Source organism: Trachemys scripta, chromosome 12 (assembly GCF_013100865.1).
Source record: "Trachemys scripta elegans isolate TJP31775 chromosome 12, CAS_Tse_1.0, whole genome shotgun sequence".
Lineage (NCBI taxonomy): Eukaryota > Metazoa > Chordata > Testudines > Emydidae > Trachemys > Trachemys scripta.
The window spans coordinates 2,405,840-2,420,241 of NC_048309.1; the positions used below are offsets into that span (position 1 = coordinate 2,405,840).

Genomic DNA, 14,402 nt, shown 5'->3' on the forward strand with positions numbered 1-14,402 from the left:
CTTTCCAGCTGGGAGCCGCTGGCATTTCCGCATCTAAGCCCCAGGCATGGGAGTGGATGCCCCATAGAGCTGTGGACAGGGCTGGCCCACGCAGGATACCCAACCCCACAGGCCAGAGGCGGCGCTGATGGGCTGCTATGGGCACAGCCCCTCCAGCTGGGCGTGGCCCAGCCCGACAGCTGCATCGTGACATCACTGAGGCGGCGCGGTCCCTTTAAATCTCCACTTCTCCAGGGCGCTCACGCGGGGTCGCCAAAGTCTGCGCTTTGACCCAGCAGGCCGGGGTGTTGCGCATGCTCACTACTCCTGCGTGCGCCGCCGCACGCTCAGCGGAACACATCTCGCGCATGGGTATTAACGCCCAGGCCTGGCCGGACCTTCCCGCCCCAAGCGGGAGACCCATGCGCGCATGCGCACTCCCCTCTCAGCCCCGCCCAGCCCTGACAAGGCGGCCGTTGGGGGCGGGGAAGGAGGCCGCTGAAGCAGCTCAGGCCCCGCAGGCTCCCAGCGATCTCTGCCCCGGCGTCTTCCTCCGTGGGGGGCGGGGAGCAGGGGGTTGGGCTCTTCGCCGGCCTCTGAGGTGAGAGCGGAGTGGCGCAGGCGAGGCGTGAGTGACAACCAGGTGCTGCCAATGGGAGGATGCCTGTTGGTCCCGCCCCTGACCCCCTCCAGGGGGCGGGGCCAAGGAGAGGGGGAGGGGAAAGGAAGGGGGGAGGGGGATCTCCATCTCCATCTCCACAGTGTGTCTCCTCTTCTTCTCCTGCTGTTTGTCCCCCTCCCTCGGCCGGCTCCCAGTTCTGGGGGCTCGCCCCAGCAAGGCCTTTGGCTAGGGCAGATCTCAGGTCCTGGGTTACAGCCATTCTCTCATTGACCCCCTAAGCCTCCGCAGGTGCGTGTCCTTTCCCCCCATCGCACGCGGACAAGGGAACTGGAAGGCGGAACTCCTCCATGGCTTTGCCAAAGCCAAGAGAGTCGGTGCCTGGAAGGCAGGAATCCTGGGCTTAGCCCATTAGACCATCCTGCTTCTCTTGGCTGAGAAATCACACTGGCTGTTCAGCAAAGAAGCCAATTCCTCTGTGGGCAACCAGCTAAGAGGGAGTTTCTGGTAGCAGAGAGCCATCAGCAGCAACGAATTGGTACCTCCCCCACAGCCATGAAAAAAGAGGGTCCCACAGGAGTGGGTTGCTAGGGTCCCAACAGTCTGCCCTGGATGCTTGTAGGAGACTATGAATAAGCTACGATCACTGTGACAAACTTCCAGCTCTCAGCATCAGTGAGTTACATCTGTAGGGGTTTTCTTCACAATAAAGGGTGCTGGAACTTTAGCCTCCCTCCCTCGTCCAAAAAGTAACAAGGGCTAAGACAAAAAATGTTGCTGATTCACAGGCGAGACCTATCAGGAGTTGGTGGCATAGTACTGAGTGAGCTTCATTAATCCCAACAGATCCTGCAAGAATTAATCATGCCCACTCTCCTTTTCAACATATACGTGAGACCCATTGGAAAGTTTATGAAATGCCATGGGTTCTAATTCTGCACCCTCTGTTGATGGTGTGCATCCCTCCAAACAACAAAGTATCAACTTTTGGGTTCTCCAAATATATGGATTGCAAAACTGGCAAGAAAGACCACCTTTTACCACCTTGCCAGAAGATTGCAGCTGTTTCTTTTGGATGAGTACTTAACCACTGTAATCAACTCTCTCCTTGCTTCTCAGTTAATTACTGTAAGTCCACCTGGGTCTGAAGATGAAGGCTACATAGAAATTCTAACTTGTGCAGCATGCAGCAGACTTTCTTTAAAGAAAGAAACTGCTAAGAGCTCATCACATGGGGACTTAAAAGAGTCCAGGGGTTCCCAGTTCATTCTAGAACATAAGAACAACCATAATGGGCAAGACCAATAGTCCATCTAGCCCAATAGCCTGTCTTCTCACAGTGGCCACTGCCAGACTCTTCAGAAGAAATTAACAGAACAGGGCAATTAACACGCAATCCATTTCCTGTCATCCAGTTCCAGCTTCTAGCAGTCAGAGGTTTAGCAACACCCTGACCACCTTGGCTAATAGCCATTGGTGGCCTTATCCTCCAGGAATTTAACTACATTATTTTTTTAACCCAACTAATAATTCAGATAGGTGAATAACAATCTTTGCGTTTAAGGAACAATACATACTAGATCTTGATTATCTTGGAGATCACCTTCACATCTGTGACCCTGTGACACAGATGTGCTCCACGCCAAGGGCCTGCTCTGGCTGACAGAGTCCAAATGAAACTTGCAAGAGCAAAGCCTTCTCAACACATAGTTCTCCACTGGAGCCCCTCAGGAGAGGATATAAGAACTAACCCAAGCCTGTTTGCTTTCAGAGGGTGATTTTGAAAGCTTCCAGCGCTGAGGAAGGCAGGAGAATGAATTTAAAAACAAAATAACAATAAAAACCTCAGACCTCTATGTAAGGTGTCTGAGTGGGGGAGCTTACTACAAATGCCTGAGAGAGAGGGCAGCAGCAGGAGGGGACTCTTGCTATGTATAGAGTTCCAAAGATCTGGGGGCTGGAAAGGGGGTGGGGCCAGGGAAGGGTTAGAAGACTAGTGGGGGAGGGACATGCGGGATGGGGAGCTGGGTAGCTCAATGCATTTTGTTGTGGGAGGGTCAGGGAGCAGCCTACTGCGTGCTGAGTCAGTGGCTGTCTTTCTCCTCTGCAGCTGGTCCGACAGGGGCGGTGAACTGAGATTTCCCAGGCCAGAGCTTTCTCTCAGCAGGTTCTCTAGAGGGTGAGTAGAAACACGCATGTATGTTCTCTCTCCAGTCCATATTCTGATAGGGAGCCTATGTATCCTGTCTATTGTTACAATCCTTGTGGTTTAGGTGAGGCCACCCTATGCTGCTTCCCCTTGTAGGACCTAGGGCAGGGTGGAAATGAGGCAGAGAGAAGCTGCTCCTAGTAAAATCATAGAACTGAATAAAATGCTTTTAATAAAGAGTATTGAGATGAAGGTAACTTCAGTCAGTGACTGAACTACCTGGTGATTTCTCTGTGGAACAATAAGGTTTCTTAATACAACTGGTTACAGAAAGCTCTGAATATTTAGAATAACAGAAAACCCTGGACCCCTTTCCCTGATAGAGGGTGACTGTATTTGTGATGGTAAGACACTGAAAAAGAATGTATCTGGGGCACATTTCTGTAGGGTTATTTCTGTCCTTATACTAGTCTAGGGTTCTCTGGTAATATTTCAGGGTTTCCCTCAAAATTCAAGGGTGCCAAGTCTCGCCCACTTTTATATGTGATTGTATGCATTCCTTTTCCCTGGAAACCTCCCTCTGCAATGATTAACTACATCAGAAGTAATTCAGCATAGATTTAATGTGCTTCCAGTCTTTACTTGCTTTTCTGGGCACTCTGAAACTATTATGTGACTTCCTCTTCCAACTTTTGCTAACAAAGTAGGGTTGAGGGTGTGAACCTATAACTGGGATTCCAGTAAAACACATAAGGGGTCTGTTATAGGATTTCCTAAGGATGTAGTGGCACCTAAATCCAGCAAAGAGGAACTGAGAACAGGAGTACTTCTGGCACCTTAGAGACAAACAAATTTATTTGAGCATAAGCTTTCATGGGCTACAGCCCACTTCATCGGATGCATAGAATGGAACATATAGTGAGGAGATATAGTGAACTGTGCACCTTCAATGCACCTGGTAGCTGGTGAAACTCAACCCAGGGCTAATCCTCTCTGGAATGGAAAAAGGAAAATGATGCTGTAAAGCTTAAAACAACTCCCCTGTGCAGGCTGGCAGCTGCTATTGTTCTAGACTGAGCCTGTCTAATTGTTGGAAAATGTTACTTGACAGAAGTAAGAGAGGGCTGCATTGTTCTTTTAGTGCACAAGCAAATATTTCAAGGCACCTCACCCAGTAGTACCGGTCCCTTTAAAAAAAACAAAACAGGAAGAGCTTTGATCTTCTCTGGGAGGCGGGGAGGAAGGGGGCGTGAGGGAGGGAGGGTTCTTTTGCGTTACTGCAGCAGAGCAGAGCTGCATGCACCACTCAATCAAGGTAATGGAGGAACAGGCAGAGGGTGAGCTCTTGGGGCTCCAAAGCTTCTTTCTTTGCTTTCAAATTTCCAGCCTGCAGTGTCGCATGATCACTTCAGCAAGAGCTGCTTTTTCTTCGGAGGCTTAGATTGAGACTAGCAGCAGTGGCTGGCTGGGCACTGAGCCCTTGTTGACCTTATGCAGAGGTGTAGAAGCCCCTCAACCTTCTGCGCAGCTACATGACAAAAGAGCTTTCAGGCTTTCCCTGATTCATGTAGAGGTGGCTGAACTGATTGCATTTCATGTGCAAGTGACTTGTGGCTGTTTCAGAAGCAAGTCCAAGGGTTTTCAGCCTAGTTCTCATAGAAATTGATGGTTTTCCAGGAGTTTTCTGAGGTTCTGCCTAACGTATAGCTGCAAAAACACTTGAGGGTTCTGTTTAGGAAGAAGCTACTGATGTTAATGCCCCAAATGTGAGTATAATGTTGTACTAACAGTTTATTTGCCTCTCTTTTCCCTCTAAAGATTGTCTGCTCAGGGTTCAGATGTTTGCCTTGACTCCAGAGGAGAGGAGAGTCTGGACCTGGTAAGCACATTGGTCAGCTTGTGTTCTGGACCATGGACTCCATGAGAATCCCCCTAATGTGAAAATGTCAAACACTAACAGGGAATTAGTGACTGACTTTCTCTCCTACAAGCTGTCGCAGCGGGGATACAGCTGGAGTCGGTTCGAGGGGGAGGATGAGATCAGGACTGAGTCTGCAGAAGAGGCTGAGATGGCAAGCGTCCCTAATGGGAGTCCATCCTGGCACCCGGGTGCCAGCCACGTGGTGAATGGGGCTGCCGGGCACAGTAACAGCCTTGAAGCCCATGAAAGGGTTCCGGCAACTGGAGTGAGGCAGGCACTGAGAGAGGCAGGAGATGAGTTTGAATTGAGGTATCGGAGGGCTTTCAGTGACCTCACTTCCCAGCTCCACATCACCCCTGGCACAGCATACCAGAGCTTTGAGCAGGTGGTGAATGAACTCTTCCGGGACGGAGTGAACTGGGGGCGCATTGTGGCTTTTTTCTCCTTTGGAGGAGCCCTGTGCGTGGAGAGTGTCGACAAGGAGATGCAGGTGTTGGTTGGACGCATCGTCTCATGGATGACCACTTACCTGACTGACCACCTAGATCCCTGGATCCAAGAGAATGGCGGTTGGGTAAGAACTGTCTCACTTCCAAGGGGACCGTGCTCCCCACTCATCTGACCTTATTGGCAGCTTTAGTACAAGTCTGATTAAAATGTAACTGTCTGAACGCCTTGTGCATGCTAGTAATTGTTCTAGATGTCCATAGTGAAACAAATGCAACTGGAATGGGCCTTTCCCTGCGCATTCTTAGTGGTTTGCCACAAGGGGTCACTCCATTGTGGCAGAGCAAAAAGAATTGGTACTGTGCCCACCAACCAGGCTTGTCTGAATCCCTCTTGCTTCTCTGCCTCCTTGGATGTTGGAGGAACCCTTTGTGCGGCCCCCATAATCCAGGCTGGCTCTTGAGATGGAAGCCCTTGTTCCTTAGCATGTCCGACAGTGGTCGGGAACCCAGCTCAGGACTGAACCTTCCTTCCATCTTTGTTAATGCAATGATCCTAAAATGCTGGGGGTGGGCTTTGCAGCCAAGTGGGATGGATGATATGCTAGCTCTCCACCTCTGGAGATAAGAATTCACCTTCTGATTTGCTCACAAATAAAGTAGGCCTTCTTCCCCGGGGTATCTGTCCTCCATGTAGTCTGAGAATTGAGGTGTGTACCCTTTTAATGGATTTGTGTTAACATGAGTAGGTGTTTCCCACTGAAGCCCACAGTCTATTCTGCTCATCACCAGATGGCTTGCACTGTGGAACTTGTTAGGTTCAGGGGATTTTGCCAATGGGAGATGGGTGGCCTAGTTCACACCTTGTTTTAACTCCTGCATTCTGGTGGCTCTATGTACTAGTGCTGGCTGGACAGGGGGGACAGTTCCAGCTACTAAAATAACTGAGGAGTCCGGTGGCACCTTAAAGACTAACAGATTTATTTGAGCATAAGCTTTTGTGGGTTAAAAAAAACACTTCTTCAGCTACTGGCATTTAAGCACTGGAGTATTGTTTCCGTGGCCCGTTGATGAGCTGTGGTTTTGAAAATTGTTCCCCTTCACAGCCCCGCAGCCACAACCAGTAGCCCACCCTGAAAGCTAGAGGAGACTTGAGGAGGTGCTGGGGAATATGGAGACAAGATTATTTCAGTCCAGCCTTGCTCTGCACCTGCTCCTGGCACAGGTGAATTTGATCTGCCTCTTGGAGCTCAGGGAAGCCCAGCATTGGATCCAGGATAAAGTAAAGGAGTGGAGGCAGAAGGGAGGATGTCGCACCCAGGGCCCAGGAATGCTTGGAATGTAATTGTCCTGGGGCACTGCCTGGGGTGTGGCTACCCAAACAGATTGAATTTTGTTTCATGTTACATTGACCATCTCAACAGGCTGTCTCTGGCCCATTAGCTCTCTGGCCTTGTAGATCACCCTAGCAGTGGCTGAATGCTGGGTTTCATCCCTCTCCTCTCCAGCTTTGGCTTTTAAAAACAGAGATTAGTTCTGGAATAGGTTTCCCAGTCTCTGTGGCTCTTGCTGCTGGTGACAATTGGGTTGTATCCTGGAGACCTAGGCGATAATGCAATCTGATTTTGTAAATGAACTCCCTGGGAGATTTAGATTAAATCACTGATGGAAAGTCACTGGTCTCTGCAATCCCCTCCCCCACCCCAAGAGTTTCACAGTGTGCTTCCTTTTTGTCTGAGCACAAATTCATTGTTTGAAACAAATATTTGTTCAGCAGATTGCAAGAGGGGCAGGATTCCTCTGTGTCTGACACACCCACTGGCTCCTGCTCTTAAGATGGCTATTAGCCATATTTTTTGCCAGACAGAGAAGCAGCTTTGCTCTGTGCTGGTATCCCTGATTGTGATTCTAGCTGCCTTGGCTGGCTTGTATTGTTTGTTGCAAGCTGGCCGAACTACGTGACACAGCCATTGGTGCAGGGAGGCCATGCAAATGCCCCTGATGGCCAAAGAGAAGGTCTGGGCTGTTTCTGTAGGTTCATCTACACTGATAGCTGGAAAAGAGATGTGGGGTGCAGCTACTGTGCGGGTCCATTACAGGGGCTTCGAACCAGACACCAGACTGGAGCTTTGATAGCTTTAGGTAGTGATGCTTTTGGCCTTGTTAGCACTAGGCCTTTTTTTTTTTTATTGTTTTATTTTATTTTATTTTTTGCCCCAGATTTCCCAATCTTGTTCAGCTCTGCTGCTGCTAACAATGGTGCTAATGTTAATATTGCATCACAACTGTTTGTAAAAGTTCAGCCATCCTAATAGGGATGGAGGGTTCTGGATATCTTCTGTTTCACCTTCCCACTGCTTCTAGGTGCAGAGAGAAAGCATTGGCCTCTTCCTAGCTAGTTCTGCCCTGAGCCTTGAACCAGTGAGTGCTCCTCCTGGCCCAATGATGGAGTAATCTCTCTGTCATTGTCCTGTTTGCACAGGATTACTGCTCACCTACAGTGTGTATGGTACGTGCTGAGCAGCTATTACCTGGCCCGTTCACAAAAAGGTGCCATAGCCAAGTCTCAAACAGAGGAATGCGAGTTCTGGCTGGCCTGCTCCTGGTATGTATCAAAATAGTTTGTTTTCTAGAGTATGGCAGCATTTCACTGCCTGCCAATCCCTGAGAGAGGGCAGGAGTAGTTCCAGACAGTCTTTTTGGGTAAGAGTTCCTGCTTTCCTGAGGCTGGTGAAAATGAAAGAGCTGCTGTGGTGCTTGGGATGGAGGGCCAGGATGCCATGATCAGAGAGAAATCCTTGCTTTTTTAGAGTGGGTGTGAATAATGCTTTTCTGAGAGCTCTGCAAAGGCTGGGAGTGATTCATGATGAATGACTCATTTCCATTTCTAATAGAGATCTGGTCAGAAAGTAAAGGCTGGAATTGAAGGTTCTGGCAACATCTGTGCAATTCCATGAATAAGTGGAAACTGGAGAATATACTGCTGTTTTCTGATGCTGACTGTCCTGTCTCTTGACTGGGGCATTGAGCTTTGTCCCATTGGAGTAACGCAAACAGTTCCCTAAAGTACTGATTTCCTGGATGCTTAACATGTAAACACCAAGGAGGCAATGCCAATAGAATTATCTGAAGTCTGAAAAACTGGACATCACTGGAAGGGGAATGGACTAGATGAAACCTCTTCCCCCTTCTTCTGACCTGCCCAACCCAAGGGAGTGCCCCAATGATCGGTCCTGGGGCTGGTTTTGTTCAATATCTTCATTAATGATCTGGAGGATGGTGTGGATTGCACCCTCAGCAAATTTGCAGATGACACTAAACTGGGAGGAGTGGTAGATATGCTGGAGGGTAGGGATAGGATACAAATTAGAGGATTGGGCCAAAAGAAATCTGATGAGGTTCAACTAGGACAAGTGCAGAGTTCTGCACTTAGTACGGAAGAATCCCATGCACTGCTACAGATTAGGGACCAAGTGGGTAAGCAGCAGTTCTGCAGAAAAGGAACTTGGGGTTACAGTGGACGAGAAGCTGGATATGAGTCAACAGTGTGCCCTTGTTGCCAAGAAGGCTAACAGCATTTTGGGCTGTATAAGTAGGAGCATTGCCAGCAGATCGAGGGACGTGATCATTCCCCTCTATTCGGCACTGGTGAGGCCTCATCTGGAGTACTGTGTCTAGTTTTGGGCACCACGCTACAAGAAGGATGTGGAAAAATTGGAAAGAGTCCAGCAGAGGGCAACAAAAATGATTAGGGGGCTGGAGCACATAATTTATGAGGAAAGGCTGAGGAAACTGGGATTGTTTAGTCTGCAGAAGAGAAGAATGAGGGGATTTGATAGCTGTTTTCAACTACCTGAAAGGGGGTTCCAAAGAGGATGGATCTCGACTGTTCTCAGTGATAGCAGATGACAGAACAAGGAGCAATGGTCTCAAGTTGCAGTGGGGAAGATTTAGGTTGGATATTAGGAAACACTTTTTCACTAGGAGGGTGGTGAAGCACTGGAATGGGTTACCTAAGGAGGTGGTGGAATCTCCTTCCTTAGAGGTTTTTAAGGCCCGGCTTGACAAAGCCCTGGCTGGGATGATTTAGTTGGGGTTGGTCCTGCTTTGAGCAGGGGGTTGGACTAGGTGACCTCCTGAGGTCCCTTCCAACCCTGATAGTCTATGAACCCAGATTTTCCCAGTTGCTGAATGGTAGCCAGGTTGGACGGAGTCCTGCTGAGTTACATTGCGGCAGGATGGAGTCTTGTGGCGCTTTGTGGAGAAAACCCTCTAGAAAATGTGATTATGGAGAGTCCTTTTTCTAATGTCACTTTTTTTTTTTTTTTTTTTTTTTTTGAATGATGGGAAATGACACAGACACTTGTATGACAGGCAAGTTGTGCTCTGCATACATCCTCTGCTTTCAGAGAGAAAACTTGAGACTTTGCGTCTCACCCTTCAGGCAGACTTTTTGCTCCTCTTCATGTCTACTCCTATGATTTCTGTCCACTGTGGGGATTGGGAATAACCATGTCGAGGCATTGGGTGCATAACTGGCTGGATAACCGTACTCAGAGAGTTGTTATTAATGGTTCCCAATCCTGCTGAAAAGGCGTAACGAGTGGGGTACCGCAGGGGTCTGTTTTGGGACCGGCTCTGTTCAATATCTTCATCAACGACTTAGATATTGGCATAGAAAGTACGCTTATTAAGTTTGCGGATGATACCAAACTGGGAGGGATTGCAACTACTTTGGAGGACAGGGTCATAATTCAAAATGATCTGGACAAATTGGAGAAATGGTCTGAGGTAAACAGGATGAAGTTTAACAAAGACAAATGCAAAGTGCTCCACTTAGGAAGGAAAAATCAATTTCACACATACAGAATGGGAAAAGACTGTCTAGGAAGGAGTACGGCAGAAAGGGATCTAGGGGTTATAGTGGACCACAAGCTAAATATGAGTCAACAGTGTGATGCTGTTGCAAAAAAAGCAAACATGATTCTGGGATGTATTAACAGGTGTGTTGTGAGCAAGACACGAGAAGTCATTCTTCCGCTCTACTCTGCTCTGGTTAGGCCTCAGCTGGAGTATTGTGTCCAGTTCTGGGCGCCGCATTTTAAAAAAGATGTGGAGAAATTGGAAAGGGTCCAAAGAAGAGCAACAAGAATGATTAAAGGTCTTGAGAACATGACCTATGAAGGAAGGCTGAAAGAACTGGGTTTGTTTAGTTTGGAAAAGAGAAGACTGAGAGGGGACATGATAGCAGTTTTCAGGTATCTAAAAGGGTGTCATAAGGAGGAGGGAGAGAACTTGTTCACCTTAGCCTCTAAGGATAGAACCAGAAACAATGGGTTTAAACTGCAGCAAGGGAGGTCTAGGTTGGACATTAGGAAAAAGTTCCTAACTGTCAGGGTGGTTAAACACTGGAACAAATTGCCTAGGGAGGTTGTGGAATCTCCGTCTCTGGAGATATTTAAGAGTAGGTTAGATAAATGTCTATCAGGGATGGTCTAGACAGTATTTGGTCCTGCCATGCGGGCAGGGGACTGGACTCGATGACCTCTCGAGGTCCCTTCCAGTCCTAGAATCTCTTCATCTCGCCCTCTGAGAGACGGCTGAGGTGGACTTAGTGGTAGAGTTTGTGACTGCCCTGTGTGCAGGTGCTAAATCAATGCTTGGGTTGGATGAGCAAACCAGATGTGCTCTCAAGCCCTCCTGTCTTGGTATGCAGATCTCTGTTCCTAGCATGTAGGACTCCCATTGCCATCCAAGGGAGTTTGTGTCTTTAATTATGCCTATTTAGACCTTTTGATTCGGGCAGCGAGAGGTTCACTGGCTGATCAGACAGCTTGGATAACCAAGATTTGGTGTGTAGTTATCTCTGTGAGATTAACTCCTGTTAGAGTAAGCATTGATTCAGATAGGTATATTGCATGTTTAAAAGAGCTTTAGAGAACCCACTACATTTTTCAAGGAAAAGCAGCTATTTCTGGGTGGAATGTAGTTTAACACACAGCAACACTGTACGATAGTTCGAAGACATGGAATGAAGACTAGATATTTGTGATGATCACGGTATAAATACCAAGATAGAAGAATACAGTATTCTTATTAAGTTACAAGCGAAATCCAAATACAATTATGCAAACTGGACTGTGGCTAGCGTACCAGAAGTAATACTCAGACTCTTGTATAGAAGTGCCATGGGATCTTTAATGGCCATAAGTTGTCAGTATGACATCTTGGACAAAGGATGGTATCTCCAGGTGCACAGTCAGCTTTGACTGACTGGAGACAGCTTTAAGGTGTTCTCTGAGAACAACTCATTTTTCCTCTTTGTGACAATGAAGTGCTCTCTAACTGTAAGACTCCTGCATTATCAGGCAACTGGCTTTTCCTATTTTCTTTCCTCCTCCTGTCTTCCAAACAGATATCCCACCGATTCATCTACTCTGCGTGCTGTCTAGGGCTGGGGAAAGATGTCTCTCTAGGCATCACCTGCCTGGGTTAAATCAATATTTTTCGGAACACCAGATGGTTCTCTTCTCTCCCAGCTGAAGCCCTGAAGATTCTGTCTTCTCTTCCATCAGATTCGATCTCACAGTCTCACTTGTGTGGAGCAGGGAGGGTATATCCAGGCACTCCCTGCAATCATGCTGATCTGTTTCCCCAGAAGACTGACTCAGTACCAGGTGGAGAGGCAGGGTGGCTAGTTGCAGATAGGGGCAGTCTGAACAATGGGATTGTTTGAGATCTCTGCTCAGTGTGCAGACCTTTGGCATCTTCTCAAACTGATTCGGAGCTGGGAGGCTTTTCTGTACAGCTCTTCAGGAAATGCCATTGGAATGACTTCCATTGCTGCTTCCTGTCCCAGCCCAGCAGCAGAATTCCTGCCTGCTAAAAAGTGAAAGATGGAAAGAAATCTTTGCAGACTTTCACTCTTCACCCCACTTCCTCAGTTTCTGCCTCTCTTCTCTCCCTGTCTTTTTCCTCTGTGGTGTCTCTCTGTGTTGTGCAATTTGATTACATTTTGTGAAGGTCTGTGATTAAAGCAGGAATCTGCATATCAGAACTCCTGATCTCTCACCCCCTTGTTCTGTCACTGATAACACTTCCCTACCTTGCAGGGTGTACTGTGAGAATTCATGTTTGTAAAGTTCTCTGAGATCCTGGGATTCAAAAAACAAAGTACTTTAAAAATACCCCAAGATGCATTTCCAAACTATTTTTCACTGTTACCGATTCTCAGATGCTCTCGTTAACTTTAGTTCCCCCAATCTGCTGGTGGTGTTTGAAATTGGAGTTCAGGCCCTGACTGTGAGCTGCCCTGGGTCTTTGCATGTCCGTGCTATTGAGATGCCTTGTCTGACCCAGCCAGAGTGGTTGGGAATGGTGAGCCCTCACTCACTCCGTGGAAATTGCTGCTTTCTATGCACGTGCCTGACATGCACGGCCACACCTCGTTTTGGGGTCCCTAACTGGATGTCAGAAACTACATAAGCCTCCCTTTGTAGAATTTGAATGGGAACATGCACAGCAGGCCCTCAGCGGGAGTGTGATGGAGGCTGAGCGGTGATGTGATGTATCAGGGTCTGTGCAGCTCTTCTTTGCTTTCCCCTCTCCTCCATTCCCACCCCCCCACCCCCATTTTGTTGAGTGAAAGTAGGAATGCGGTGGGAATAGAGAATCAGGAGCACTGCTTTAGGACAAATAACTATTTCCCTAGCAACTGCGAAGCCCTAACCAGTCCTGGGAGAAACTGGATTGGCGGGGTTGGGAGGGGAGGTGGGAATGAGGATGGGGTCATCTGAGAACCTTAATGATATCTGATAACAAAAGTGGGAGCCATCCCTGATTGATTGCTGGCTGTTTCTGAGACAACAGCAGAATTGCTAGGCAGAGATGTCTTCCCACCTCGTGATGATCTGTATACTGATAGCAGTAGGAGCTGTAACTGCTATTGGCATCCTCCAGGTCATGCCTCAGTGGCCTTCTCTCTGCTGAGTGGTGCTCTCCTCTCCTGCTGCCCCTCCTGGCAGGGATGCTGCTCTTGGAAAACCCATTGTTCTGAAGTGGCTAAAGAGTAACATTGGTAACAGGGAAGGGAAGCATTTTGGTCCCTCACAGACGTTGCCCTGGTTGGGATGGGACCTGGGATTGTCTGTTTAGCTTTCCTCTCCAAGGCCAGAATTCTTATCTCTGAACATTCCCAGAACTCCCCGGTCCTATCTGTGCTGTGCCAGTGACAATGACAGTCTATTGGCTTCTCAAGCTTAGTTACTTATTGCCCTTTGGCGTGCACTTAAAGGGGAGCCCCTGTCGCTGGGCCTGCGAGAGCTCTCTCCACTTCACAGCATCAGGCCCATCGGTCTGTTTCTAAAGAAGGAAGCGTGGCCTCGTCTGAACGCACAGGGCAGCTTCGGTTGTGTCCTCTGGGGCAGCGTTCGTTGTTGCAGCGTTCAGGTGGGGGGATAAGGTTACAGTTTGCCACACAAGCAAAACAGCCCAAGCTGACTGGAGGGCAGAACCGTTAACAGATGGCTCCAGCTGGGGGTTACTGGGGAGCAGGTGTGGGTTTCGTGACAGGAAAATTTGAAGAGAGACATGTTGATTTTGAATTCAGGAGGCCTGTAAGGGTTGTGTGCCTTCTGCCACAACTCGCATGCCGGCGAGCTGGGTGACCTAGTTATGGTGCAGAAAACTGCTTGCTTTGTTTTTTATTTTTAGGCATTTCACTTATTTTTATCCTTGTGCTTATTTTAGATAGAGAGCGAATACAGGAGCTCACCAGTGCTGGGAAGGGCAACCTCCAGGCGGAAACGCCCAGCACAGCTCCTCCATGCAGCCAGCATCTTTACATCCGCACGTGTTTTCTCCCAGGCACATGCTCACGTGTACTGATCCACTGCTGTCTCTTAGGATCCCATTAATGGGGACCCAAATGCCCTTGGTGCTGGCACCTGCCTCTAGGGGAGGGAGGGAGGAGGGGATGGAATTAAAAGGCCTCTTCGGAGTTTTAACCAGAGAAGTATCAGGGGTAGCCCTGTTAGTCTGAATCTGTAAAAAACAACAGAGGGTCCCGTGGCACCTTTAAGACTAACAGAAGTATTGGGAGCATAAGCTTTCGTGGTAAGAACCTCACTTCTTCAGTAAAAAGAACAGGAGTACTTGTGGCACCTTAGAGACTAACAAATGTATTAGAGCATAAGCTTTCGTGGGCTACTGCCCACTTCTTCGGATGCTGTGGGCTGTAGTCCACGAAAGCTTATGCTCTAATAAATTTGTTAGTCTCTAAGGTGCCAC

General features: G+C 48.2%; 1 protein-coding gene across 3 annotated transcripts in view; it reads left to right on the forward strand.

The window, feature by feature from the left end:
• The first annotated feature begins 468 nt into the window (after positions 1-468).
• The window catches only part of BCL2L1 (BCL2 like 1), a 38,109-nt gene continuing 24,175 nt past the window's right edge, over positions 469-14,402 (forward strand). The window contains exons 1-3 of one of the 3 annotated variants that reach the window (XM_034787403.1): positions 469-580; positions 2,709-2,777; positions 4,566-5,242. In XM_034787403.1, the coding sequence (XP_034643294.1) occupies positions 4,691-5,242 (552 nt within the window). In that variant the 5' untranslated portion in view covers positions 469-580; positions 2,709-2,777; positions 4,566-4,690. Of the gene's footprint in view, positions 581-2,708; positions 2,778-4,004; positions 4,085-4,565; positions 5,243-14,402 lie in introns of those variants that run through there. The other 2 variants (XM_034787404.1, XM_034787402.1) reach the window with 2 other exon arrangements.